The 25,751-nt window shown below is 51.9% G+C and overlaps 2 protein-coding genes across 3 annotated transcripts; one reads left to right on the forward strand and one right to left on the reverse strand.

The window, feature by feature from the left end:
* Positions 1-5,664: 5,664 nt before the first annotated feature.
* MSLN (mesothelin) lies at positions 5,665-11,024 on the forward strand (the record flags this gene model as incomplete). 2 transcript variants are annotated; one of them, XM_080908091.1, is made up of 16 exons in its annotated part: positions 5,665-5,752; positions 6,102-6,145; positions 6,495-6,550; positions 6,854-6,974; positions 7,377-7,462; positions 7,742-7,871; positions 7,964-8,157; positions 8,383-8,473; positions 8,548-8,647; positions 8,876-9,054; positions 9,355-9,510; positions 9,596-9,738; positions 9,816-9,943; positions 10,234-10,328; positions 10,678-10,864; positions 10,936-11,024. In XM_080908091.1, the coding sequence occupies 16 exons, from the start codon at positions 5,665-5,667 to the stop codon at positions 11,022-11,024; spliced, it is 1,887 nt and encodes a 628-aa protein (XP_080764217.1). The 2 variants fall into 2 exon arrangements, with proteins under 2 accessions (XP_080764217.1, XP_080764218.1); XM_080908092.1 differs by lacking the exon at positions 6,495-6,550 and having other exon boundaries at positions 6,798-6,974.
* A 752-nt stretch (positions 11,025-11,776) lies between these two features.
* LOC308440211 (mesothelin-like protein) lies at positions 11,777-22,487 on the reverse strand (the record flags this gene model as incomplete). The annotated part of the gene is made up of 15 exons (XM_080942224.1): positions 11,777-11,904; positions 12,780-13,026; positions 13,399-13,493; positions 13,615-13,745; positions 14,841-14,968; positions 15,051-15,206; positions 15,283-15,466; positions 15,784-15,929; positions 16,127-16,217; positions 16,579-16,769; positions 16,847-16,973; positions 17,206-17,291; positions 20,489-20,609; positions 21,556-21,676; positions 22,445-22,487. 15 exons carry the CDS (start codon positions 22,485-22,487, stop codon positions 11,777-11,779), a joined length of 1,995 nt encoding a protein of 664 aa, XP_080798350.1.
* Between the last annotated feature and the right edge of the window lie 3,264 nt (positions 22,488-25,751).

The following is a 25,751-nucleotide window of genomic DNA, read 5'->3' on the forward strand; positions in this document are numbered from 1 at the left end:
GCGATGTTGGGGAAAAAAAAATGTGTGGGGAGAGAAAAGACTGAGGGAGACCAGTCAACTTGTTTTGCAACAAGTTCCCTTTGAGGGGTGTTCCAGTGCCTCTAAATTGTTAGAGTCAACTGGGAGTTTCACTGACTTCCCCAGTTCTGAGACATTTTGTCAGAGTCGATACTCAATAACAGCCTGAGCTGTACCAGGTGTGCCTTGGTTCTGCCACCAAGAGCGGGGGTGGGGGGTGGGGGGGTGGGGGGTGGCTTCTTCAAACAAGAAGGATCTGTGTTATCTGACACTGAATGGCCTTGGGTATCAATAACTTTGACATCAATGTTTCTTTTCTTTCTTAACTTACTATATTGTTTAGGCTGGTGTTAAGCTCATGGACATTCCCCTGCCTCCTGCTTCCTGGTGCTAGGATTACAAGTGTGAGCCGCCACACCCAGCTCACAAAGTTCCTTAATGAGTTCAACACAAAATTATAAGGAAGAGCTGTACTTCCATGAGAAAGACATACTGTGTTGTGAGAAATTCATCTCTGGGGTGATGTAAACAATCTTCATTTCTTCCTGAGAAGGTCCCAGCCACAGACCAAAGTGCCATCATACCATAGTTTACATTACAGGAACCAGAACCCCACCCCCTCACCCATCTCTGTCTCTCTCTCCTTTCTCTCTCTTTTTCTCCCTTCCTGTATCCATCTGCCTACATTTCTTTGTTTCTTTCTTTTACCCCCACTCCCAGACAGGGTTCCCCCCCCCAACAGCCCTGGCTGTCCTGTAAACCAGGCTGGTCTTGAGCTCGGAGACATACCTACCTCTGCCTCCTAAGTCCTGGGACAGTTTTATTCAGCTTTCTTAAAGGGTATGGATGATAGGTTAGGTCTGGAGTGTGGGTGGCCCTGGAGCAGCAGCACTGGAGGGTCTACACCCAGCAGCGATATTACCCCCAACTCCCCGTTAACCTTTTATAGCCTGTATTACTCTGAGGCCACATGCAGTTAAGGCAGAATTGTGTGTAAGTGTAAGTGTGTAAGTGGAATACTTGGGTGAGAGTCCAGGGACATTTCTCACACTCTTCTGTGAGGGAATGTCATAAGCCTGGTTATGATGACTGTTTGCAAGCAGGCACAGCTAATCTGATGAAGAGAGCAGGTATTTTAGTACTTAGAGGTGCTCTACAACATCATAGAAACATGCACCTCCAAAGTACTGTGGGAGCCTGTGCCTCCGAAATGGGTTACTGTGGAAGCAGACACTGTGGAGACCATTTCAGCAGCTGATGTTGGAGTTGCAACATGCTTTCTGTCCACCCTGTGTGGTCACAGTTACAAGTGCTGACTCCCATCCCCAGGCACCCTTGTGGCAGGTGCTTCATTTGGGCTCAAACCAGTTCCTTGAAGCAAAGGCAGAAGGGCATTTTCACATTTCAAAGCCCTGTTCACCAACAGGAACCTGGAAGAAATGCACTCAAGTGTTGAAGCCTGCAACCCTCATCCACGTATCAGCAAGAACAAATGGTACATGTGTCAAACATTTCAATGGCAAGAAGCAAAACTTCTTTATTATTATTACATTTATTTACTGTGCACATGTGTGCCAGCAAGTGTATGTTACCTTCTGGAACCAGGTCTCTGTCTCCATCATGTGATCCTGGAGATTGAACTCTGGTCACCAGGTTTAATGACAGATGCCTTTACCCAAGGAGTCATTTCTTTGGCCTAGGCAACAATAATTTTGACATCAGAGAATACTTATGATCCCTGCGCTTAAAGAGGTGGAGGCAGGAGAATTAGAAGTTCAAGGTCATCTCTGGCTCTCCTACTTGAGGCCAGTATAAGTTACACGAGGCTTTATCTCAAAAAATAAAAACATGGAGCAAGGTGTGCTTATGTTCACCATGACTCCCACACTTGGGAGACAGAGGCAGGCGCATCTCTGTGAGTTTGAGGTCAGCCTGGTCTACAAAGTGAGTTCCAGGCCAGCCAAGGCTATATCAGACCGTGTCAGCAAGGTGGCTGGCTCATCAAGTAGAGGTTTGGTGCCTGGCAACCTGAGTTTGATCCTCGGGCCTCACATGGTTGAAGGAGAGCCACTCCTAAATGTGGCTGTAATTTTAGAAAATCAAAATGAAGTAAAACAACCAATACGCTGATTATCATATTTTGAAGTTTATCAATAAAGCATATGGTTGTCGTTTCCCACCTTCTTATACATGCTTGTTTCGCCTGGCATTTTTTAGTTGTTATGTCTCTGTTGATTTTGTAAACTGACCCTTCTACCTGGCAGCCTAGTTGAGTTCTGGAAAGATTAGGGTTGGGTCCAACTGCATAGAATAGAAACCCACTCATGGGAAAAGGGCAGAGATGGGAGCTGTGTAAACTCAGTTCTGCAAACAGAAGGTTTTCGTAGGTAGGGTTGTGTGTGTGTGTGTGTGTGTGTGCGTGCATGAGCGCACAGGAACCCAGAGCCTCCACTGCACCACTGGGCCACTGTCTAGTTCTTTATGTAGATACTAAAAGCAGGGACAGACGATGCTGGGAATCAGCAATTACTAACTATTGGGAGGGTTGGAGGGAAAGTAAAGGTCTTTTAGTTTTAAGGTCACTCCACTAAGTGGGGACTGAAGGCTGAGAAAGACACTGTGGCATCTATGGTGGCTTTGCCTCTAGATTAGGTGGGTTGAGTCATCTCAGCATCAGGATCCAGGGACTCTGACCCAGCCTTGTTGTGAAGCCCTCTCATCTGCCCACTGTGGTACCCACAGGATGGCTTGAATCTGGGAGCATCTAAAAGGAGCTATGACCTGGGTGTGTTCAGCATCCTGTTCCCAGAGATGAGTGGGATGCGCTGCTGGGAGGCCATACACTGTCTTGTTCTGTAGCTCTGGCATATGCTTTCTTAGTGTTGTTCCCCTGGAAAATAGATGGTAAGAAGGAAGCCCAAGTCTGATTCTCCTCCCCGCCCCACCCAAGGTGAAGGCCGAGAGCAGTCCTCCTCCCCCATGTGGTTCAGACCTGGCTTAAGTCCCCCCCCTCCCATCTGTGGCTTCATGCAGAATCCCCACCCACACATTCCCAGGACATGAGAAGCTTCACTCCCAGATGCCTGGGCCAGGACTCATTTGTTCTTGGGACATCCAGAGAGGCTGAACCATCTGTCCATGCCTACTTCCTAGATGAGGAAAATGAGTGGGGGGGGCAGCTTATAGATAGAGCCAGACACTGGGCACCCGAGCCGGGAGGAGATTGAGTTGCAGTGGGTGCAAGGATTCCACACTCAGACTGAGCTATAAGCAGAGATAAACCCAAGCCATCTCCCACCTGGTCAGCTGCTTCCCCCTCTCGATGTGTACACAGACCGTCAGCATTTGCCAGGAATGCAGACTGCTCCACACCCTGTTTCCCCAGCACACCTCACCATGCTCTGCCTGGCTCCGGACAAGGGGTTCTCCATACTTTCCCTTCCTCCAGGACCTGAGTCTTAAGCCTACAATGGTGCTGAATTGGCTGCACATTCCTGGCAACAGCCAAAGCTGTCCCCATCCAGGTTTTTTTCCCCTAGGGTGCTAGGGGTAAGGCATGCATGGAGCTCCAGAATGAGGGTTGTGTGGTACATAGGTCACGTGGGGGTCACAGGGATGCCAGACAGTATGAACCAGTCTCTTGTGAGTGAGTCCTGGTTTGCTTCTCATTAGGACAGCCTGGTACTGGTTACAAGGGACTGGAGCCTCCCGGTCAGCTGGAGATTCTCATAACAGGATGCCAGGGACTTTCCTGGGAACTTGTATTTCCTAGAACCACGCTCAGCTCAGTGTCCAGATTGTTAAGGGACTCACAGTGGCCTATGGGGGCCTAGGCTAACTTAGAGGTCAGTAGTTAACTCGTACCCAAAGTGCATTGTGGGTAGGGTGACTATTCCTCTGCAGTAGTGCCTGCCTCTTGGCATCTCTGACCCAGCTGGCCAGGGTTCAGGACAAGCCCAGCCCAGGTTCTGAGAACTATCAGAAGAGCCAGATACTCTCTGCCCATCACGGGTGTTCCTCCCCGCTGCACCAAGGAGAATGGCAAGGACTCACTTCCCCTCCTGCCCCTCACAAGCTGTGTTACCCTAGCTGGCCTCAAGATATCTCTGTGCTTAAGGCAGAACCAGGTGGCCCCCGTGTTGATGACCCATCCCTGGTTTTTGATCCCATCCGCCCTCACCCAAGCCTGACCTTTGCAAGGAATGTGGTCTGACTTCATTTCTTATCACTCAGAGCTAGCCCTAGACTGGGTTGGGGGAGGCTCCACATGCTGCTGTAGAGACAGCGCCAGGCAAAGACAAGAGCGGAGAGAGAGGCTGGGATTCTTTTTACCTCGACCCCTCACCTGCCAAGCTGGAGGGAGCTGGAGGGAGAATGCCCACTTCACACTCCATGCTGACGAGCTTGTGGTCTGTTTAGAGTCACCTGGAAAATGAGGGGCAATGTTGCCTAGCCATAAGGGAGAGCCAGAGTCAGCTCTCTCCAATGGCTAGGTTCCATCTTAGAGTACTAGATAGGACCAGTGAGGCCTGGCATACAGGTAGTGCTCAGCTGGTGTGCAAGCGATAATTGAGCTGATGCTGATGCTGATCTGAGACATAGGGGTGGGGTGACTCTCCTACGTTCCTCCAGCCCCTGGACCTTATACCACAAGGCTAATGGAATCGAATCATTGTGTGGTTTTTCTGTTTCACACTGAGATGCATCATTTGACCAGCATCTTGAATTCTACATAATCTGTAGGACAATGACTTCCATCTGCATCTCTTAGGATGTGGGTGTGAAAGATGCAGATTTCAGGGCCTGCAGCTGCCAGTGGAGGGGGGGGTGCTCTTAAGGAGCTGCCACTAGGGATGATTGACATGTCTTGATTCACGTATGGCTTGCCCAGTCTCCTGGGTTGAGGGGGAGACGCTGAGACACGTCTCTTGCCTGGGTTCACCTACCCTACACAACATCTTCTGGTCCACAGCCTGCTGCTCTACCTGCTCTGGGGCTTCTTAGTATGGGAGCCTCCTAGCCTGTAGCATCTGAGGCTCCCCAGACAATCCTTACTGCTGGGCTGTTCAGGTAATTCATACCTGGGGGCATGAGAAGCCATATTCCAAGCAATGGGGTTGAGGAGGGCAAGAGAGGCCTGAGGCAAAGTCAGCTAGAATATAGTCCCACACAGGTTTAGGACAATTCCACACCCACCCTGTCCACAGAGCCCTTGAACTCCACCCCTGAAGGAACACTGGATTGTCTGGTACCCACTTATCTACCCGCTCCCCTAATCACTGCAGAACTTGAAAGGCTCTCACAGAAGCCATGTCACCCTCCTAGTACTATTTTTTCTAGTTCTGCCCTGTTCTGTGGGGATGGAGGGTGAGCTCAGCTGTCCACTGGGCCTCATAGCAGAGGCGCCTAGCTGACTCAGACCCAGTGCCCCTCCCTATAGGAGGGCTGGTTCTCCCAGGGGCGGGCCTGACAATCGGTCGGTGTGGAGTGTCCGTCTGGTAGACAGGACTGCAGGTGCCCACAGAAGTTAAACAGGTGCTTTCTCAGGCCCAAAGGCCCCTCACTGTCTTCAAACAGTGGTGTGGGTTGAAGGGCTGGACACAAGGGGACCTTAGAGGACCTCAGAGCCATTGTTATCCACAGACCATGGCTTTGTCAACAGCTCGACCCCTGCTGGGGTCCTGTGGAAGTCCCATCTGCCACCGAAGCTTTTTACTGCTTCTCCTTAGTCTTGGTGAGTATGGGATGTGCTGATCTCCAGGGAGAGAGGTAAGGGAACCCAGGACCTTCATGAGTTGGGGCCTTGGATGAGGCTCTATCTGTCCTTTGCTTTCCCTTGGGCCATCCTGAGGTGGCCTGAATTCCAGGAGGGTTAGGGACTAAGAACAATGGAAGGCCCAGAAAGTGGGGACACTCCTAGTGGGAACGATCCCTAGGCAAACAGTGTATGTAGGCAATATGACACAATGGGGTGAGGCGCCCTAGCTCTCTCTACACCCACTGGGATATGCAGAGGGCTGGGGCCAGAGAACAGCGCAGTTTTGCCCCTGCCTCTCTTTAGCTTTGCACCCTCTGGCTCACAGGGTGGATACCACTTCTGCAGACCCAGACTACACGGACAAGCCAGGTGAGGTCCTCTGGGAGAAACAGGGATTTTCTATTCTAGTCTTGGAACAGCAGGTGACATTTTTTCCTGTACTTTACACATGAATGCCTACCAACTCTTCGTGTCAGTTTTCAAAGAGAGCCACTGAGCAAAGTATAGCTGAGCCCAGAGAGTAGCAGAATCCTGGCTGTAGTTGGGCCCTGAAAGGAGCCGAGTTGGGAAGCAGTGGGGCCCTTGGGTGTTAAGTCCCAGACCCCAGAAATCGCCAGACACAGGCTGTACCTGGATTTTGAAACAGTTGAGACCAAGCTCTTAGGTAAAGAGGAACCTATCTGCTTGGGAAATGTCAGTCAGGCCTTGTCCCCCCTAGGAGGCCACACTCTTCCATGTTATGAACAAGGGTACCGGCGCCGTTGACTTTGCCAGGTGGGTTCAGCAGCTTTTGGGACCCTTTTGGGCTGAGTGAACGGGTGGGTGTCAGACATTCAGGTTCCCAAACTTTCGTACCTCAAGGTCCTCTGTGTCTTGTCTTATTTCTCCACCACTCCCTCCTGCCTGGCTGGCTCAGAGTTAGGGGAGGGACTGTGTTCCAGGGCACAAATACCATGTCTCCAGGTGGTCACTTGTCCCAAAGAGGGCCACCAGGGTCCTGAAGGGAGGGTGCTCTCGGCAGGGAAGCACTTCTAGAGAGACAGTGTTGGGTTCAGACTCCCAGCTCCCTGTCCCCAGTCTCCCCGCAGGCCTCTTAATTGGCCTCACGTGTGATGAGGTCTCTGGCTTGAACATGGAACACGCCAAGGAGCTGGCTATGGCTGTGGGACAACAGAACATCACTCTCCGGCTGTATCAGGTCAGTCCGCCACTATGGTCCTTGGATGGTCTGAGGGAGATACACTGTCACTAGGAAGTTGGTGACTAGTTTCTAGAATACCCATGCCAACTCAGGGTCTGGTCCTGGCTAATGGCTCCCCTCAGAGCTCTCTACTGGGGGCTCAGCTCTCTGGGGATCCGAATGCCTTTCTTTTGGGCCTGCTCAAGTCTAAGCTGATCTTGCTGTCTCACTAGCTTATAAGGATTCAAGATCAAGACAGACCTGTCCCTGGCTCTTGAGGCAGCTGGATGTTCATGCTGCAGTCACAGAGCCAGGGCATAGCCTGTGGCATGTAGGGTGGAATGCAACTGGGGTGCTCCAGGCCATCCTTTGAGCTATGGCCCAGAACATTCTGAGCTGCGTGTCCTGGTTTCTCCGCAGCTGCGCTGTCTGTCACGTCGTCTTCCTAAGCACCTCACCAAGGAGGAACTAGATGCTCTCCCACTGGACCTGCTGCTCTTCCTCAAGTATGCCTCAAGCTGGGGACTTGGTCTTGTCCCCCCACTTTGTCTAGCCCTGGACTACAATGTATAGTGACTAGATGGCTTTGTCAGAGAGGCCCTTAGTGGAGTGTCATGTGTATGTGTGTGTCTGTCTACGGGTATGTTTGTGTGTATGTCTCTGTGTTTGTCTATGTGTGTGTGTGTTTGTGTGTCTATGTCGGTGTGCTGGTGTGTTTGTCTATGTGTGTGTCTGTCTGTGTGTGTATACTTACACAGTAATCAGCATACCTCCCCTCTCCATAGCCCAGCCATGTTTCCGGGGCAACAGGCTTGTGCCCACTTCTTCTCCCTCATCTCTAAAGCCAATGTAAATGTACTCCCACGGAGATCTCGGGAGCGCCAGAGGCTGCTGGCTGAGGCTCTGAAATGTCAGGTCTGGAGTGGAACCATCTACTAGAGGTAGAGACAGAGCACAAAGGGGGCTTGGCTGTTCCCCTAAGGTGCTGAAGCTGGCTGTGTGTGCAGGGTGTGTATAGATTTCAAGTGAGCGAGGTGGATGCACGGGCTCTTGGAGGCCTGGCCTGTGACCTGCCTGGGAAATTTGTGGCCAAATCATCGGAAGTCCTCCTCCCCTTGCTGGCAGGATGCCGAGGACCCCTGGACCAAGACCAGGAAACGGCAGTCAGGGAGGTTCTGAGGAATGGAAGAGCCCCGTATGGGTGAGTAGGAAATGCCTCAGCATGTAGGCAGCCATAGCTATCCACAGCCAGACTGGGTTTCCTACAGGGCCAGGCCACCCTTGCTGTATTCTGTCAGGTCTTGTTCCCTGGGAGGTTGCACTCCTGACCTCTCAGCAGAGGCATTGTCTGTCCCAGTTCCTGTCTCCTGCTGTCTATCTGGGGCCACATTCTTGGTCTCTGAGCTGTGTCCTTGTCTCTGGACAGTCCCCCATCAAAGTGGTCAGTCTCCACCCTGAATGATCTGCAAGGCTTGCTGGCAGTGTTGGACGAGTCCATTGTCCACAGCATCCCCAAGGTAAGGTCCTGCTATCCAGCCTGGCTTTGAGGCTGCTGGGCCTTGGGACTCAACCTACCGCACTCCATCCTCAGGATGTCATAGCTGAGTGGCTGCAACGCATCTCCAGAGACCCCTCCTGGCTGGGGTCTAAGCTGACAGTCATACACCCAAGGTTCCGCCGGGACACAGAACGTGAGCCCAGAGCCATATCTAACGGGTAGTAGGGAGAAGGGGTCTAGCACGGTAGAGTTTCATTTGCTCCTACCCTTCCCGTCTCCTCAGCTTGGTCAGTCATAACTTCACAAGGTGGATAGGATTGCCCCATTTTTCCAGTGGGTAAATTGACACTCATGTGTCATGGCAGGTGTGGGAGGAGAGAGAGAGTCGAGAGGAGTCTCTGACTCTTGCCTACCTCTGCAGAGAAAGCCTGCCCTCCAGGGAAGGAGCCCAGTGAGGTGGATGAAAACCTCATCTTCTACCAGAATTGGGAGCTAGAGGCTTGTGTAAATGGTACCATGCTGGCCAGCCAGATGGACCGTGTGAATGAAATTCCCTTCACCTACGAACAGCACAACATCTTTAAGCGCAAGCTGGACAAGGTCATTTTATTTTTCTTTCTTTAAGATTTGTTTATTATTTTATTTATACAAGTACACTGTAGCTATTTATCTTTAGACACACCAGAAAAGGGCATCAGATCCCATTACAGATGGCTGTAGGCCACCATGTGGTTGCTGGGACTTGAACTCAGGACCTCTGGAAGAGCAGCCAGTGTTCTTAACCACTGAGCCATCTCTCCAGCCCAACAAAGTCATTCTTAATGGGCTCCCATGTGCCTTCCATATCCAGGACTACAGTTCTAGGAGTTATTCTGGCCTTCATGGTCTCTTCTTCCATAGACCTACCCACAAGGCTATCCTGAATCCCTGATCCAGCAGCTGGGTCACTTCTTCAGATATGTTAGCCCTGAGGACATCCACCAGTGGAATGTGACCTCACCAGACACAGTGAAAACTCTGCTTAAAGTCAGCAAAGGACACAAGATGAATGCTCAGGTAACGGCCACCCTATGGGGCATGTGGCCTGATAGGGGATACATCTTTCCCTGCCCCGAGGTCCCTTAGTGGCTTCTTCCCACAGATGATTGCCTTGGTTGCCTGCTATCTTCGGGGAGGAGGCCAGCTGGATGAGGACATAGTAAAAGCCCTGAATGACATTCCATTAAGTTACCTATGTGACTTCAGACCCCAGGATCTGCACTCTATACCCTCCAGTCTTATGCAGTGAGTTGGGGTGTCTTCAGGGATGAGTGGCTATTCAGAGCTTCCTAATCCCTACCATGTTCTACAATGTCTCCCAGGCTGGTTGGGGTCCAAGACCTGGACAAGTGCAGTCAGAGGCATCTGGCTATCCTCTATCAGAAGGCCTGCTCAGCCTTCCAGAACATGAGCGGGCCGGAATACTTTGAGAAAATCAGGACATTCCTGGGTGAGTCAAGGCACACAGGAGGGGTGGCCACCACAGGAGCCCTGCAAGATCCCATAGTCATATGCCAAGTCCTATTCTCTCTGCCTTATGCTTGGGCACATGTGGAATCTGACACCGATGACTTTGGCTCTCCAACCCCTTCTGACCCCGATGGTCCAGATGGTTGCTGAGCATAGAAGGGCTCGGGCATTGCCTAGGAAGAAGATAATCTCTGAGAAACTGAGTGTGCTAGTCACGGGTGGGACTGTGTCGTGCTGTGAGGTTTTGAACGGAGGCCTCAACACCTGCAGGTGGGGCCTCCATGGAGGACCTGCAGGCCCTCAGCCAGCAAAACGTGAGCATGAACATAACCACGTTCAAGAAGCTGCGGGTGGATGCCCTGGTGGTAAGTGGAGGTGGGAACTCATTAGGGAGGGGCTCGAGGCAGGCACTAGAGAGTCTCCAGGCTTCCTGAGGAGAAGGGCTTGGGAGTGGGTGGGGTCCTTACCTGGGACAAAGGGGCCTTTTGACAGGTAGAGCCTCATGGGGACCTCCTGTGAAGCAGGGGTATAGGAGGGACAAAAGACAGGGCTTCATGAGGAGAGGTTGGACAGGTTCTGCTGAAAGATGTATGGCCACCTGAAGGGTCCCTTGCATATAGGGGTTGAAGTATTGTGGGCTGTGGTTTATTCCCAGCCGACCCTCCAACTTTCTGGGGGCCCAGAGACCCTAATGGCTACCCCGTTCTCTGACAGGGGCTGAGTGTGGCTGAGGTACAGAAACTTCTGGGGCCACACATTGTGGACCTGAAGACCGAGGAGGATAAAAGCCCTGTCCGGGACTGGCTCTTCCGACAGCAGCAGAAAGACCTGGACAGGCTGGGTTTGGGACTTCAGGGGGGCATCCCCAATGGCTACCTGGTCCTGGACTTCAATGTCCGAGGTGAGCTGGGCTGCCCGTGGGCAGGACTGGGGGTCGGAGTTGGGAATCTGAGGCATCTCCTCTCTTTGTAGAAGCCTTCTCCAGTGGAGCCCCACTCCTTGGGCCAGGATTTGTATTTGCATGGATTCCAGCTCTGCTCCCAGCTTTAAGACTAAGCTGAGACCACCACTCCTAAGGCTCCTGGTCCCAGCTCTACGGCTGAGCCCCATCTTGACCAGGAGGGGTACCAGGGGTCATTGCCAAAGTCTGAGGACTCAATAAACAGTGGCATGTGCCCCCTTGAGATGTCCTGCAGTGTTCCCAAGACAAGTCAAGAGAATGACTTTGGAGTTTCTTGTGATCACATAGATACAGCTCCCCGAGTTCACCCTCCCCACTATCTTAGAAAGAGGAATGAAATATGCCCCCCTCCCTTCCCAGGCAGGCGGTAGCTATTCAAGGCCTTTCTGATATGATTTCGGACATTTTCAAGGGTAGCAGAAATCTCGAGACTCCAGCTGAGGGGTGTGAGAGGCCACCACAGTCTAGTCCCTGCCAACAAGGCTCTATCAGAGACACGCTGTACAGTAGCCTTGTGCTTTATTCAGATCCACCAGTGAGGGCAGGTGACACTCAGGTAACACCGAGTTCCACTTGTCTTGGAATAGGCCGGAAGATCTGGACTCTGTCTCCTCCTACCAACTGGTCCTTTTGGTTGGGCAGGTTCTATTGCCTTATGGGCTCAGATTCTGGGAGCTGAGATACATACCAGAGCTGGACTTCTAGGATGGGGGACATAGCAGCAGGTCCCCTGGGGGCCAGAGACATGTACTTTGACATAGGTAGGGTGTCCTGTTCCACTCAGCAGCTCCATTTTTCCTGAATCTGATGTTCAGGGGTCTGACTGCTCTGGGTCAGTGCCATTGGCAATGGTCAGGGTCCTAGTGTCCTGTGAGTAGTGGCCATTTGTCCCAAAGGTAAATGACACAGTAGCAACCACAGAAGGCTGGAAGGCAGTGCCACGGCAAGTGACAGGTACCCCAGATGAACTGGAGGACTTCCTGCAGGTGGGAGAAGAAACGGACCCATCAGTCCTGATTGGAAGATGCCCTCAGAGTCCCTTCTGTGCATCCTCACCTTTGTTGTGGTGACATCTAGTAGGGTCAGTGGAGGAGCCCATCCATGACTGCTCTTCTGGTCTCAGCCTGGTCCCTTTTTGTCATTTGAATTGGGTGGGGGCAGGCATTTATTTCGTTTTGGTTTAATCTGAGGATTGAACCTGGGCCCTTGAATTTAGCTAGGCAAATTCTTTCCACTGAGCTACATCCACCGATACGTGTATGTGTGTGTGTTTATGTGTACATGTATACACATATTAATACATATATTTATACATATATGTACACACATACATAATATGTATAGTTATACGTATATATGTATATAATTTAAATTTGTTTTGCTAATTTAGGTATATGAGTGCTCTATTTGCATGTATGTCTGTATGACAGAAGAGAACATCAGATCCCATTACAGATGGTTGTGAGCCACCATGTGGTTGCTGGGAATTGAACTCGGGACCTCTGGAAGAGCAGCCAGTTCTACTGAGCCATTTCTCCAGCTCTTGTATATAAATTTTTAGGGCAGGTTATCTCCAAATTTCCCAGGTTAGCCTTAAACTTGCTCTGCTGCTCAGGCAAGTCTCAAACTTGCAGTCCTCCTGCCTCGGCCTCCTGAATAGCTGGGATTATAACCCTGGGCCACTCTGTTTGGTCCTGGTTCGATAGGTTTCGGATGAGGCAATTGTGTCACTATAGAAGGTTCATTAGACAATGACCGGTGTCACCTGTGACACATGATAGTTCCCATGAGGCAAATGAAAGGTAGGGACAGCCAGGGGTCTGCAAAGGATGGGAACAAGGGCTGTGGACCGTACCTGAGGCGTGGGAAGCACCATCATTCCCTGACAGATCCAAGGAGTGGATTGAATTGGTTGGCGGGTAGGCAGTGTTGGGGGGCCTGTTGGTCACATAGGGCAGTGTGGGGCTATCCAGGCCCATCTCAGACAGGTCTGACATGTTGTGGCTGTGCATCCACAGGATGACATTTGGATGGTTTCGGGCCTTCTGCAGATCTCCCACGTTCTGACCCAGCAGATTTCTCACACTGTTCACACCCATCCTCTGCAAATGAAGTCAGAGGTTTGGGGAGGCGGTGTGAGGATCCAAGGGCTATCTTCCCTTGTAAAGGACCTGGCACGGTCAGTGTTGCTCCCGGGACTGAGCAGGACGGGGACCGTGGGGTAGCGGTCAAATGACATCTGTACTTCTCTGGCTTTGGAACATATGCATCTGAGACCTGGGATTCCCAGCTTGGCCAATCCCACCCTGTCTGCTGACCACAAAGACAAAACTCCCAGCCAGGCATCGAGGTGTATATCAGTAACCCAGTACTAAAGACACAGAGACAGGAGGACTGTGAAGTCCAAATCAGCCTGGGCTACAGAGTAAGGCCACATCTCAACAAAACAAAACAGAGGTAGCCCCTGGGCCCACCTTCAGCGTCAAGGGGTTGAGGTTGGTGAATGTATCGATGTCCATGGAGATGTTGGCCTGGGCCAAGTATTGAAGTTCCTCCAAGGGGGCACCACCTAGAGGGAGCAGGGGTGAGAGCCAAGGAGGCAGAGGACTTGTGGTTGGGGGGGTGACTCACAGGGCAAAGGTGGGGGTAATTAAGAAGAGGCAAAGGGGGAGAGGCAGCACAGGGCTCACCGAGGTAGGGGCGTATCAAGTAGTAGTATTCTCCCACGTTACTGGTGTTCCTAAAGACCTCATGAGCCTTGGCAAAGAGCACATCCTTCCGACTCTGAGGGCAGGGAGAGATGTCCGGAGCTCCGGCCAGCCTGGGAAGGGGATGAGGCAGATGAGAAGGCTTGGAAGCCCCTGATGGGACCACTGAGGGTAGCCTCTACCCTTTAAAGCACTCATTTCTTCTTGCCGTCTGTATAGCGCCCCCCCCAAATTTAAATCCACCCGGTACCTCAGAAGCTGGCTTATTTGGAAATAATAAATTTCTTCACAGATGAAATCAGAGTAGAAGATGAAGTTCCTAGGTTAGCCCTAAATCTATTTCCTGGTGTCCGTATGACAGGCAGGGGTTTAGATACAGACACACAGGAAAGAGCAAGGCAGACATCCTGTGAGGTTCAGAGGCCTGGCCCTGTGGACATCCTGACTTTGCACTTCTGGCCTCTAGAAGTCCTAGAGAATATATTTCTCATTTTAAGTCACTCGGTTTGTAATGCTTCCTTTTTTCATTTTATGCTCTTTAAAATTTTAAAAGATTATTTCTCTGTGTGTGTGTGCATACCACAGTACATGTATGAGGTCGTGTGTGCATACCACAGTACATGTATAGGTCGTGTGTGCATACCATAGTACATGTATGAGGTCGTGTGTGCATATCACAGTACATGTATGAGGTCATGTGTGCATACCACAGTACATGTATGAGGTCGTGTGTGCATACCACAGTACATGTATGAGGTCAGTACTTGCCTTCATAGTGTGGGACCCAGAGACTGAACTCAGGCTGTGAGACTTGGTGACAGGCACCTTTACTTGCGAGTGTGAGTTCGTGTGTGCATGCATATGTGAGTGTGTGCGTGTGTGCAGCCCAGACTTTCACTTCAGGTGTCTTCCTCAGTAGCTATTACCATTTGGGACACTGGCCTGGGGTCCCTGTTTCCCCAGTGCTGGCATTACAGGTGTGGTGATTGTCCCCAGCTCTTGTTGAATGCTGGAGATCTGAATTCAGGTCCCTGTGTGTGTGTCTGCAATCACCTATCAGGCTGAGCTGTCCCCCTGCCATTTGTGACATTTTCTTATGGTAGTCCAATAAACCTCTGGTGATGTGGCTTGGACCATCCCACTCCCTCTCCCCAACTTCAGCTTCCCCCATTCCTCGTGTCAGGAAGGTAGTTGACTGGGAGGCTCACCGGAACTCTGAGGGCTGGATGATCTGGATCTGCTTGAGGCTCATCCAGCAGAGACGGGAACCCCCGATGGCCACCAGAAGAGCCCCAGTGACCTTGCCGTTATGGTCCAAGAACCTCTGTAGAACTGCCTGGAGGTAGGGGTAGGCTCAGTGGGGCTGGGCAAACCAGACCAGCCAGTTCCTGCCCCATTGCCAGTTCTCTCAGCCTTACCTCTGTCTGGTTGTCCAGAGCTGCATCTGAGGCCAGCAGGACCATCACCGTGTCTCCAGATGTGATGTTCCACTGGCGTATTTCAGCGAGGGAGTAGAGGTAGACCAGTGAGGTGATGAGGTGCAGCTGGTCCTCGGGAATGCCATGTGGGTAGATCTGAGGCAGGCGGGCGGTTTAAGTTGCAGCTGAGCCCTCCCAGCCTCCACCCCACGCAGACAGACCATCCACACACCTGAGCAAGCTTGGCTTTGACAACGCGCTGGCACTCTGCAGGCAGTGGGTGTTGGAGCAAAGGGTCCAGGTTGGCCCTGAGCACACGTGTGCCCAGACAGGATTCCAGCTGGGTACAGTCATAGTGCACTAGGAAGAGGTCGTCGTGCAGGGTGGCTGCTGTGATGTTGCCACGGACACAGGTTCTCCCTGCAAGGTGTGCTGATGAGCAGTCGGGCAGGCGAAGGCCCGAGTGACAGCTCGCTGGCTTTGGGACCCATCTTTAACCCTGGCCCACACTTTGATCTTCTTTGCTCTTGGGAGGCCGAATCTTTCTATGTACTCCAAGCTGGCCTCTAACTTAATGATCCTCCCGTCTCAGCCCCTTAAGTGCCACCTGTGCCCAGCTCCCTCTACCTTTGATCAGAACCAGAGCTTGACTTGTTCCTCACTTTTGGTCTCTAGCCAAGAGTGTGGCCCAGACTTGGGGAGGCCTAGAGCCCCTAGTATACAGGGGTCACACTGACCTGTGCGCCGCTTGGACCTCGAGGACCCCGAATTGGCCTTGGACTCCAGGAAGTTGTCGATGAAGCGTCTGGCATCGCGCCTGCTCAGCTGGCCTGCTCGGCAAGTGGCCACCACACTGCGGAAGAAGTCCAAGCCCACAGCCTGGCAGAGGTAAGTATGTCCATTCCCAGTCATAGGAAGGGTCAATCTAGTCCCTCCCTCTGCCCCATAGGCCCTGTGTGCTGTGTGCTAGTAACACCCAGGGTCACCACTCAAGGCCCAGAGTAGCTGTGCGGCATGCACGGTCCAGGATGGATTGGTGGTACCCACAGCCAGTCACACTCCAGGTACCTTCCTACCTCCTGCACCTTGTCCCACAGGTGGGGGCTGATGTAGGTAGCCAGAGGTCCCAGAGCCTGCAGCCCATCCAGGTTCCAGGAGCCAGGAGGCCTGGTGCATGGGAAAGGGTACTGTGTTGGAGTCTAATATGCTACCCCATCTCCTAAGCAGGCTGAAAGAGTATGCAAAGGTTCTTGATTCCTGGTCAGTGGTCACACAGGTTTGGGGGTTCGTCTTGCTATGAACCCTAGGTAGTGGGAAGCACCCTTAGCCCTGTACCTCACTGTTTCAACCTGCAATGTCCGAGTGGGGTCAAGGCTGAGGCTAGAGTTCAAAGAACACACTAAGACTTCAGGGAGGCATCACTGCTGTCCTGGGTTCAAACCTCAACCCCTCCCATCTTATCTGAAGGATGGAAGCCCTCTAGCCTCCCTGCGTTCCCCCAAGCCTGATCCCTGGAACCCCCACTCACCCAATTTGCGTCTTCCCACTGGCCAGCAGGGTGTTGAGGGCAGCAGTCTGCATGACAGTAAGCCTTGGGCAGCGAAGCAGGTTCTTCAGCACACTGGGGTCTGCTGTCACGATTTGAGGTGCCTCCATGTCACATACCAGGACTCCGAGAAGCCATAGGTCTGATGCACTGAGCTGTAGGTGGGGTCCCCCCTGCAGGGACAGTAGGTCAGCGTTGAACAAGTAACTGGGCCTCATTGCTCAATCTTGTCCCCACCTGAGGTACCTACCAGACAGGCCAAGGCTATGTGCTGCAGGGCAACTCTCTGGTTGGGCAAGTTGGCCAACAGTTCTGTGTCCCCTTGGGCAGCGTGGTGAATGAAGGCCCGGCAGTTAGCATCCCCCACCTGGCTCAGACTGAAGACAAGTCGAGGGATGTCAGGGAGGCAGGACCAGTCTTCCCAGGGTGTCTAGGGTAGCCCAAGACCAGAGGTAGCCGCCCAGCCACAGTCAGACCAGTCTTCCCAGGGTGTCTAGGGTAGCCCAAGACCAGAGGTAGCCGCCCAGCCACAACTGCCAGGCACATGATAAGGAGACCGTCACTGATGTCTTGGGTTCAAATCTCCATGCTGATGGTAGGGAAACTCACTTGTAGAAAAGTAGAAGGTTGGGCGGGTGGAACTCGAAGTCATCCTGGAGGCCTAGACGTGCAGCGAGGTTGGCCAAGCAGCTGAGCTGAGCAGGGGTAGAGGTCAGGCAGCAGGTTACTTACTGTCTGTCCAGTGTGGACTGGCCCTGGTGGGACACTGCTCAGCCCTTCCCCCCCTCGGCAGAAGGCACACTTGAAGAAGGAACTGGAGATATGTGTGAGAGGAAAACCTGTAGTAGCAGAGAGTTGAGAAGTGGGAAAAACACAAGGCCCGAGACACAGTCCTGAGATGGGCAGGGTGTGGTGGTACATGCCTTTGATCCCAGCACTGTAGATGCAGAGACATGGGGATCCCTGTGAGGTGGAAGCCAGCCTGGTCTACAGAGTGAGTTCAAGGGCAACCGGGATTATGTAGAGACCCTGTCTGCCGGCCCGCCCCCCCAGCAATCCAAAGATGTTCAAATCAGAGCTGCAGTTGCTTTACTGTGTTCTAACGCTCACCCGAGGCGAGTGGCCCCACAGATGGTTAAAGTGGGTTAGCTTTACCTAGAAAAGTTTCTCTCCATGTCCTTCCCTCCCCCTCCCCCTTCTCTCTTTCTTTTTCTTTTTCTTTTTTTTTCCTTTATAGGGGTTTCACTGTGTAGCGAGTTTGACCTTGAACTCATGATTCTCCTGAGTACGGAGCTGACAGAATACATCATGCCTCTTGTGGTGCGTTGTCGCCATGTTCCCCGCGTGGGTAACGGCAGCTTCTGCCTTTCAGGGGACCGGTTCATTGCCTCTAAGCTGTCACACCTGTGCACGGACAGACATTTCTTTGCCAGGGGCTGCGCAGCAAAGGCTCTTGCTTGTTTCTGCTATTGGGATCTTTGCCTTTGCCGGTCTAAGGGCGCGTCACAGGTCCAAGGGAGCAGCTTCTGTAGTTGATTTCCTTCCGGCTATGTTCATTTTTGCCTCCGGTTTTTCATCTCTCTCTCTCTTCTTTTAGAATTCTCTCTTTCTCATTTATTCCAGGTTTCCTGATAGAAAACTACACTGTTCAGATATTTTTCTTTTTCTTCTTCTTTTTGGTGGGGGTGGTGTTGCTTGAACGCTGTGGCATGCTTGTGGAGGACAGCTTGTGGGAGATGATTCTCTCTTTCCGTCATCTGGGTTCCTGGATCAAAATCAGCTTTGTCGGGCTAGTGACAAACCCCTTTACCAGCTGAGCCATCTTACAGGACCCGCACCTTTCTCTTTTCTGACACTCGCATTCAAAGCTGTAGTCCGCCACTGGTCCTGCTGAACCCCATTGGCTTTCTTTCTTCTAGACAAGGCTCCGCTTTGTAGCTCAGGTTCAAACTCACCATCTTCTTGTGTCAGCCTCCAGACCGCTGGGGTCCCAGCATGTATCAACACGACAGGCTGTATCTTTATTGTCACTTAGCTCAGACCCTTTTTATAACTGTCCTGATGCCAGACGAGGTCGTGCACACCTGGAAGGTTTTTAACTTCACGAGTTTTTCAGTTCAGGACTGAGGGTTGGAGAGATAGGTAAGCGGTTATGGGTATTCGTTAACCACTCACGCAGAGGACTTGAGTTTGGCTCGCAGCCCTCGAATGACAGCTGACAACTATCTGTAACTCCAGTTCTAGGGGATCCAACACTCTCTTCTGGCCCTCTCCAGTGCTGCATACATACACGCTACACAGACATATATGCGGAAAACCACTCATACGTATTACTCTAAAAAGTCTTTAAAAGAATAAGAGTTAAGGCCATCCTTGGCTTTAGGGTGAGTTCAAGACCAGGCTAGGATACATAAGACCTCACCCCACAAATAAAATCTTGCGAGTTTTGTTCATGGGCTGGAGATGTGGCTCAGCAGTTAAGAGCACCGGCTGCACTTCCAGAGGAACTGGGTTCAATTTCCAACACTGACATGGTGGCTCACAGCCATCCATAACTTCAGTTCTGGGGAATCTCACACTCTCTTGTGATCTCTGCAGGCATCGGGCATGCATGTGATGTACACACACACACACACACACACACACACACACACACACACACACGACAGCAAACAGCAATACATATAAAATAAATCTATTTTAAAGAGTATGCTGTTTAGCTAGGTGGTGATAGCGTATGCCTTTAATTCAGCACTTGAAAGGCAGGTAAGTCTCTGTGAGTTCAAGGCCAGCCTGGTTTACCAAGTGAGCGCCAGAACAACCAAGGCCATACAGAGAAACCCTGTCTCAAAAAAAAAAAAAAAAAAAAAAAGAAAAAAAAAGTGTGTCTTCAACTTCCAAGTATCTAAGAGTTCTCCATCTACTTCCTGCAACTGATTTCTTGTTCAAGTTCATTGCGTTCTGAGAGCAAATACTGGATGCTTTCTTTGTAAGGATTAGGAAGGTGGGTCTTAGAGCCAGTGATGCCTTTGTCTTGGTAAGAAGCATGCGTTCTTTTTGCTGTGTGGTAAGGTTGATCAAACATATGAGTTCCAGCGACTGGAGTTCTGAACGAGCTTCTCTGTATTTTCGATTCCTCTGCCAAACCTGATCTGCCCTGCCAGGCAGCAGACAACACTAGCTATCACAATGGATTTGTCTATTTCTCCTTCCAGTCTATCAGTTTGTGCAATGTATAACTGGACATTTTGAAGTTAGGTGCACATTCGTTGAAGGTTCTTTAAAATAAAAAGGATCTCTCTGCACAGTTGAGATAGTCCCCTGCTCAGTTCCTAAAGGCCGAGGTTAAAGGCCCATGCCACACTGTCCAGCTCTTTCCTTCTGTTAAGTTGGGCAGGTGATGGTTGGTCTGATGTAGGGCCAAGTAGATTCAGCCAGCCTCTGTCCAGGCTCTTGCAACCCCAGGTAAGAGAGAGGTCAATGGGCTGAAAGATCCTCCCTTGTGGGCTGGACCACTCCAAGGAGGCATCAAATCCTAGGTGAGCCCAGAGAGGTCCTGAGGCAGCGCACATGACCTGGATTATTTCAAGTCGAGGCCGAAGCACCCCATAGACCGACTTGCTGGAACATGCTGGAACCACCCAATGTGGGTGCTCACATCGATCAATTCATAGCAGAAGCGTCCCCTTAGAAGGGACAGACTACTGTTACAGTGGGGCCACCAAAAAGTCACATTCTAGGTGGTTTTGAGGTTAGCAGGATGACTTGGAGACAGTCTTCTGCTTCAGGGGAGCTGTGTGCCAACCCCCCACAAGCCCTTGCAAAATTGCCCCTCCACCTGTGTTGTTAGCCCGAAACACCTCCACTCTTTCTCAGCCCCTGAAGCACTTACCTGCCAGGCTCTGAGTGCGACCCTCTGTGAAGCCAGGCTTCTGATTAAACTGGACAGCTGTTCCCGGGACAGCTGGCTGGCTGGCAAGCACCAGAAGTTTTGCAGGAGGGAGCTGTTGTCCCTATGCAGCAGGAGGAGGCCATGTGGGTCCAAAGGAAAAGAAAGGCAAGGGAAGCTTTGGCTACTGCAAGGGGGAATCAGATCATTCAGGTGACTCCACCACTAGGGAGTAAGAGGCAAGGAGTACCTGTTACAGACAAAATTTCCTTCCCTTTTCCCCTTTCTCCCTCCCTGGCTCTCTCTTTCCTCCCTTCCTTTCCTCCTTCCACCATCCATCCTAGAGGACCTTGTTAGGACCAGGTTCTCAGCCGATGGGGCTTTAATACGGGTTCTGCCATTACTCTAGGGCCTAGGCTCAGCTCACTTTGACTCAGGCTTAGACCAGTCTGCTGAATGGGAACAGGGTCATATGCTGAATGACCACGTCTTCTGGACTTTTCTCAGGGTCTCATATAGCATCCACCTACTAGAAGGGAGGGTATTTCTGATGCTAACCCAGGCTTGGCCGGGCCCACTCGGGACCCTGGTCCTGCCTGACCAACCACTGCATTTGCCGACTGGCCCATTAATGAACACGATTCCCAAGAAATGGGGGGAAGAAAATGACTAAGCTAAAATGATTTGGGGACTAGCGATGGCCTTGAAGGCCCTGGTTCTGGTACAAGCAGTGAGGGGTAATGGTCAAGAGCTCCAAGGGGGATCCCGGCTGAGGTCCTAAATCCCTGATGGTTGGGGCTTCTTGTGATCACACCCACACTATTGACAATGGCCAGGGACTTGCCACCATATTATTGACACTGGATCCTGGAAGCAGGCTGGCAAGTGGCCCTGAAGTCAGGTTAGGCCCTCTAGGTCAGTGATGGCAAACAGTGGCCCTGTCTGGGCCTTATGTACAAACCCTGGACATGGTCCCTCCCCTGGGACCAGCAACAGAGGACTCAGGACCACTCCCTTCGCCTCCATGCCCTGTCTCAGAAAACCGTTTTCCTAGTTTGAGTTTTGCTCACCTGACCCATGTGTTGGCTTCACTAGCATTCAGTCCTTCCTCGGGAAAGGCCTTAGTCTGAGGACCGGAGCAGTGGGCGGTGAGGGACAGGAGGAGGACGAGACCAGGACTCACCAGGGCACCTGCAACAGTGTCGGTGAGCACATGAGAAGGAGTTCCCCGTGGCCGCCTCAGCCATAGCCCCTCCTAAAATGGAGGACCCGGAAGAGGCTTGCAGAGCCAGATCAGTTTCTGTGTATACAGCCTGGGCCTGCATGTGGTATGTCTGTTGGTACACGGTATCTGCGTATGTTTTCTGTGCACACGTACATGCGCGTAAGTGTCTCCTTGATTTGTTGCTCTGTGTGCTTATAGTTTCAAAATTCAGAGACAGAGGGTTGGCTCCATACTCTTCCAAGCCCCCCATTTCTGTTGTGGGACATAAAAGGGTCCCCCAGCCCAGGAGGAAGGGTTTTTTTTTTTTTTTTTTTTCCAGCAGGCTCTTAGTAAAATCTCTGATGTAGCAGTCTATGGAAGATGACCATGCTCTGATGCCCTTTGTGGACTACGCCCTTGCCTTCTTGGAGCCTGGCCTGGTTTATGCCGGAACTACCAAAGAGGGCTTGGTCTATGTCTTGTCTAGACTGGTGGTGGCTCCTGCCACAGCCCTGTCTTGTCCACACTAGGACCCCTAAGACCTAGCTGTGGTCCCATTGCTTTTTTGTACCACATTAAGCGGCCTGGGTCCCAGGGACTTCAGTTTCCTCCCTTCCTTCCCTTGCAGCGGGTCCCCGGATTTGGGGTCATGTGGATGGGATGGCCAGAACATCAATACCCACCTCTGTAGCAACATGATCCATAGCCACCCAAGGACCCCAGGTATCCCCGTCAGTGTAGACGTGTTTTCTCACCCACTCTGGAGCCCATAGCTGACTGTCGGAGAGTTCCGATCATCCTGGCTGAAACGTCTCAGGGCAGGGAAGCCCGGAGGCTGTGGGTTGTAGGTCCAGGCCTAGCTAGATACGAGGCAGGGAGGGACTCAGGTTAGTTCCACAGGAGATGGAAAAAGAGAGAGAAATAGAAAGAGAGCCAGTATTAACATCTCGAAGGGTACCTGGCCCTGCCTGGGGAGGAAAACAGCCCCACAAACAAACGTCATTACGGCAGGGAGTGGCAGGGGTGGAGAGCTAGTGAACCTGGCCTTTCTTATCACAGGTTGGGCCCCGGGGACCAATGAGTGCCTTGTATCCAATTAGCACATCTCACAAACAGCGAATCTCCCAAGCAGTGGGGGAGAGATGCCCCCATGTCTCGTAGCCCAAACCTCAGATATCAGCTATCTCTGAGATCCTAGTTCTAGATGACAAGAGGGGGCTCAGCTAGAGCTGTTGGACTACCTTGTGCCACTGACCTTTCCTACCACAGGGTGTACAGTCTGATGACTTTTGGGTCCCTATAACCTTCTGACTCTGTGAGGCCCAAGAGGTACACAGGAAGGTTACTACCCTGTGAAGGGTGCAACAGGCTCAGATGCTTAGCAGTCTGCGACACTGTGGTCTAATCCGTGTCAGGTCTTACCTGAGCAGGGATATGGAGTCTGGTAGTGAAGATGTTGTCCAGGGCCCAGGTAAGAGGCTACTTCTGACCAGATGGCCACATGGTATAGTAGATCAGGTATTCCAGATGCCAGTGATCCAGGCTCAGAGTCTGTTGATCCTTGCAGCTGAGTCCCAGGACACAGGGTTGGCGTGGGTAGAGCTGTCACGGTTCATGCCCACCTGCAAACCTGGCCCAGTAGGCAGCCCGGGACTGCTCTGCCTAGTCAGTCTACTGTGACCATGACACCTGCCAGGCAGGCCTGTGGGAAGGAGACTAGACTGTGCCAGGTGATGCTTGTATCAACCCCTCGGGCCCAGGCATAGCACACACCTGCTCTTCAGCCCCAGGAGAAACTCAGGCTGAGCTTGGGCTGAGCTCAGGGTTGGCAGGCACCCAGCACACATCCTCCCCTGGAGGCCCAGCTTCATTTAAGGTGTGATGAGGGGCAGCCTCAATTCACGTATGCCTCGTCTCTGTGCACATAGGTGTGTATCTGTACAGACTCTGCATCCCCAGAGCTTATCCGTGCAAGCTGTTCCCACGCTGAACATTAGGCACACACAGACAAGTATGGTGGCTGGGCATCACCATCCCATGGGTGCTAAAACAGTGTCGTGCAGACGTATGGGCTGTGAAGCAGAGGGAACAATGCAGAGGCATACATTGGACATCTATTCCAGCCCATGGCTCTACTCAGGGCCTGGAGCTGCTGCCAAAACCTCAGGACACAATTTTCAGCACCAGGGCCAAGATGGTGGTCCCACCAGGCAAGCTTCTGAGAGGGTGAGGTAAGAGGAAGCTATGCATGGAGACTTCCAGCCTACCTGCTGGACCGAGTCCGGAGACACTGCCTCTGGGCCGAAGCTGATGGGTTCTGAGTGCCCTAGGCTGGTTCCTGACTCATGGCACTGACCATTGCCTAAGTGAAGCCCTTACTTTGGAAGGGGCCGTGGAGAAAAAGAAGGTTTCAGGGCCTTGAACCTTGAAGTGTGGGTCTGAAGCCACATAATCACCATCTGCACCCAAAAGGTGCCTGCAGTGGTAACAGCAGATCATGGCCCCCCAGGAGTCCCCGAGTCCTGCCTGGTGAGTGCCCCAGTAGGTTTGAGTTCAGATGGCTTAGCTGGCTCAGAGTCTTGCTCAGGATGGGTCTCAGGGCTCCTGGGCTTTCATCTGTAGCAGTGGAACTGACATAGTGGTTCCCAGCAGCTACATTTGGCAATAGTGAGGGGAACCCACAAATAGTGGAAGCTTAGTGGTTCCCATTCTGGAGAGGCAAGGTCGTGGGGACACTTTGGGGAAAGAGTCCAAAGTATAGAGGACAGGCTTACTCTGAGCCTCATTATTAACCTGGGGTCAAGGGCAGACTGCCAATGGAGCTCTGACTCCAATGCTAACCTGGGGACAGGTTTTGGCTAAGAAATTGTTTTTTAAATTTGTATCTATTTGTGGTCCTGGTATCGAACCTTGAGCATGCTAGTCAAATACTCTACCACTAAATCATATCCCTGGCTTTGGCTTAAAAGGCTGCTCTGGACCCAGAGATGCCTCTTGGGAAGAGGTGTCATTTGGTAGTAGGTCTCCACCTACCTCCAGGGCCCGGGTAGGCTGGAGGAACGTTCCCACATTCTGGCTTGGGCAGAGGCCAGATTCTGGGCTGCCCATTGTGGGATTGACCTCTAGACAGCCCTAGGTCCAGGATCAACGAATGATCATTGCAATAGAGTCATGGCTGATAGGACCACATTCTGTCCCTTTCTTCTGTTGTGGCTAACTGAACCTGCTCACAGCCCTAGGTCTAGTTCAAATCCTGACTTTCCAGATGAGAATATGGGGGCCCAGAGAGGCTGAGTGAGTGGCTCTAGGCCACACAGTAAGTGCCAATGCCAGAGAGCCCTGGGCAAGGCCTTCAGCACACTGCTCACACTTAGCTTGATCCTGCCTGGAGTGCTGGCCAGGCTGGCCTTGTCTTAGGTGACCCCTCCTCCAGGGAGCCTTGTAGAATTAATCGCTCTATATCTTTTCAACCTTGCCTACCATATAACCACAGGATGAGGGCGAATGCGCAAAGGTGGATCCCCCTTTGGGACTCTGGAGCTTCATCTGGGGACATCTTAGGTTTAGCACCACAGGAGCAGGTGCTAAATCAAGTGGGCAGGTACAAGGGCTGGTTGGGACTGTCTAGGCAGACATAGTTTTAAAGTGTTTTTTTGGAGTAGGGCCTTTCCCAGGCCTTCTGCTCCACCTTGGCCTGTCTGTCTGTCTGCTTTCAATCTATCTCACTTCTTGCTCCATGGCCTAAATTTTCCACTCGGTACTTGGCCATTCGGATAGTTCAGTGACCTCTCCCACCCCTCACGCTGCCCATTGGGGTTCTCCCCTGATGGCAAGCTATGGCTGGTATACTGGTGCTGCCTAGGCCACTTGGCATAGCTGAAGTCTGGCAGAACCTGTGACATGAGGTTGCATTCTTTTGCTCTCACAGCTGGTCTGTCGTTTGGGAGGTAGGATGGGTCATGGAAGTTCAGAGGAGCATTGCCCCTGTCCTGTCCGGGACCCACCTGAAGCTCCTGTGCCCTGGAGGGTGCTGACTATGACAACAGTCACTGCTTTGCTTCA

The sequence above is a fragment of the Micromys minutus genome, assembly GCF_963924665.1.
Source record: "Micromys minutus genome assembly, chromosome: 31".
Classification (NCBI taxonomy): domain Eukaryota; kingdom Metazoa; phylum Chordata; class Mammalia; order Rodentia; family Muridae; genus Micromys; species Micromys minutus.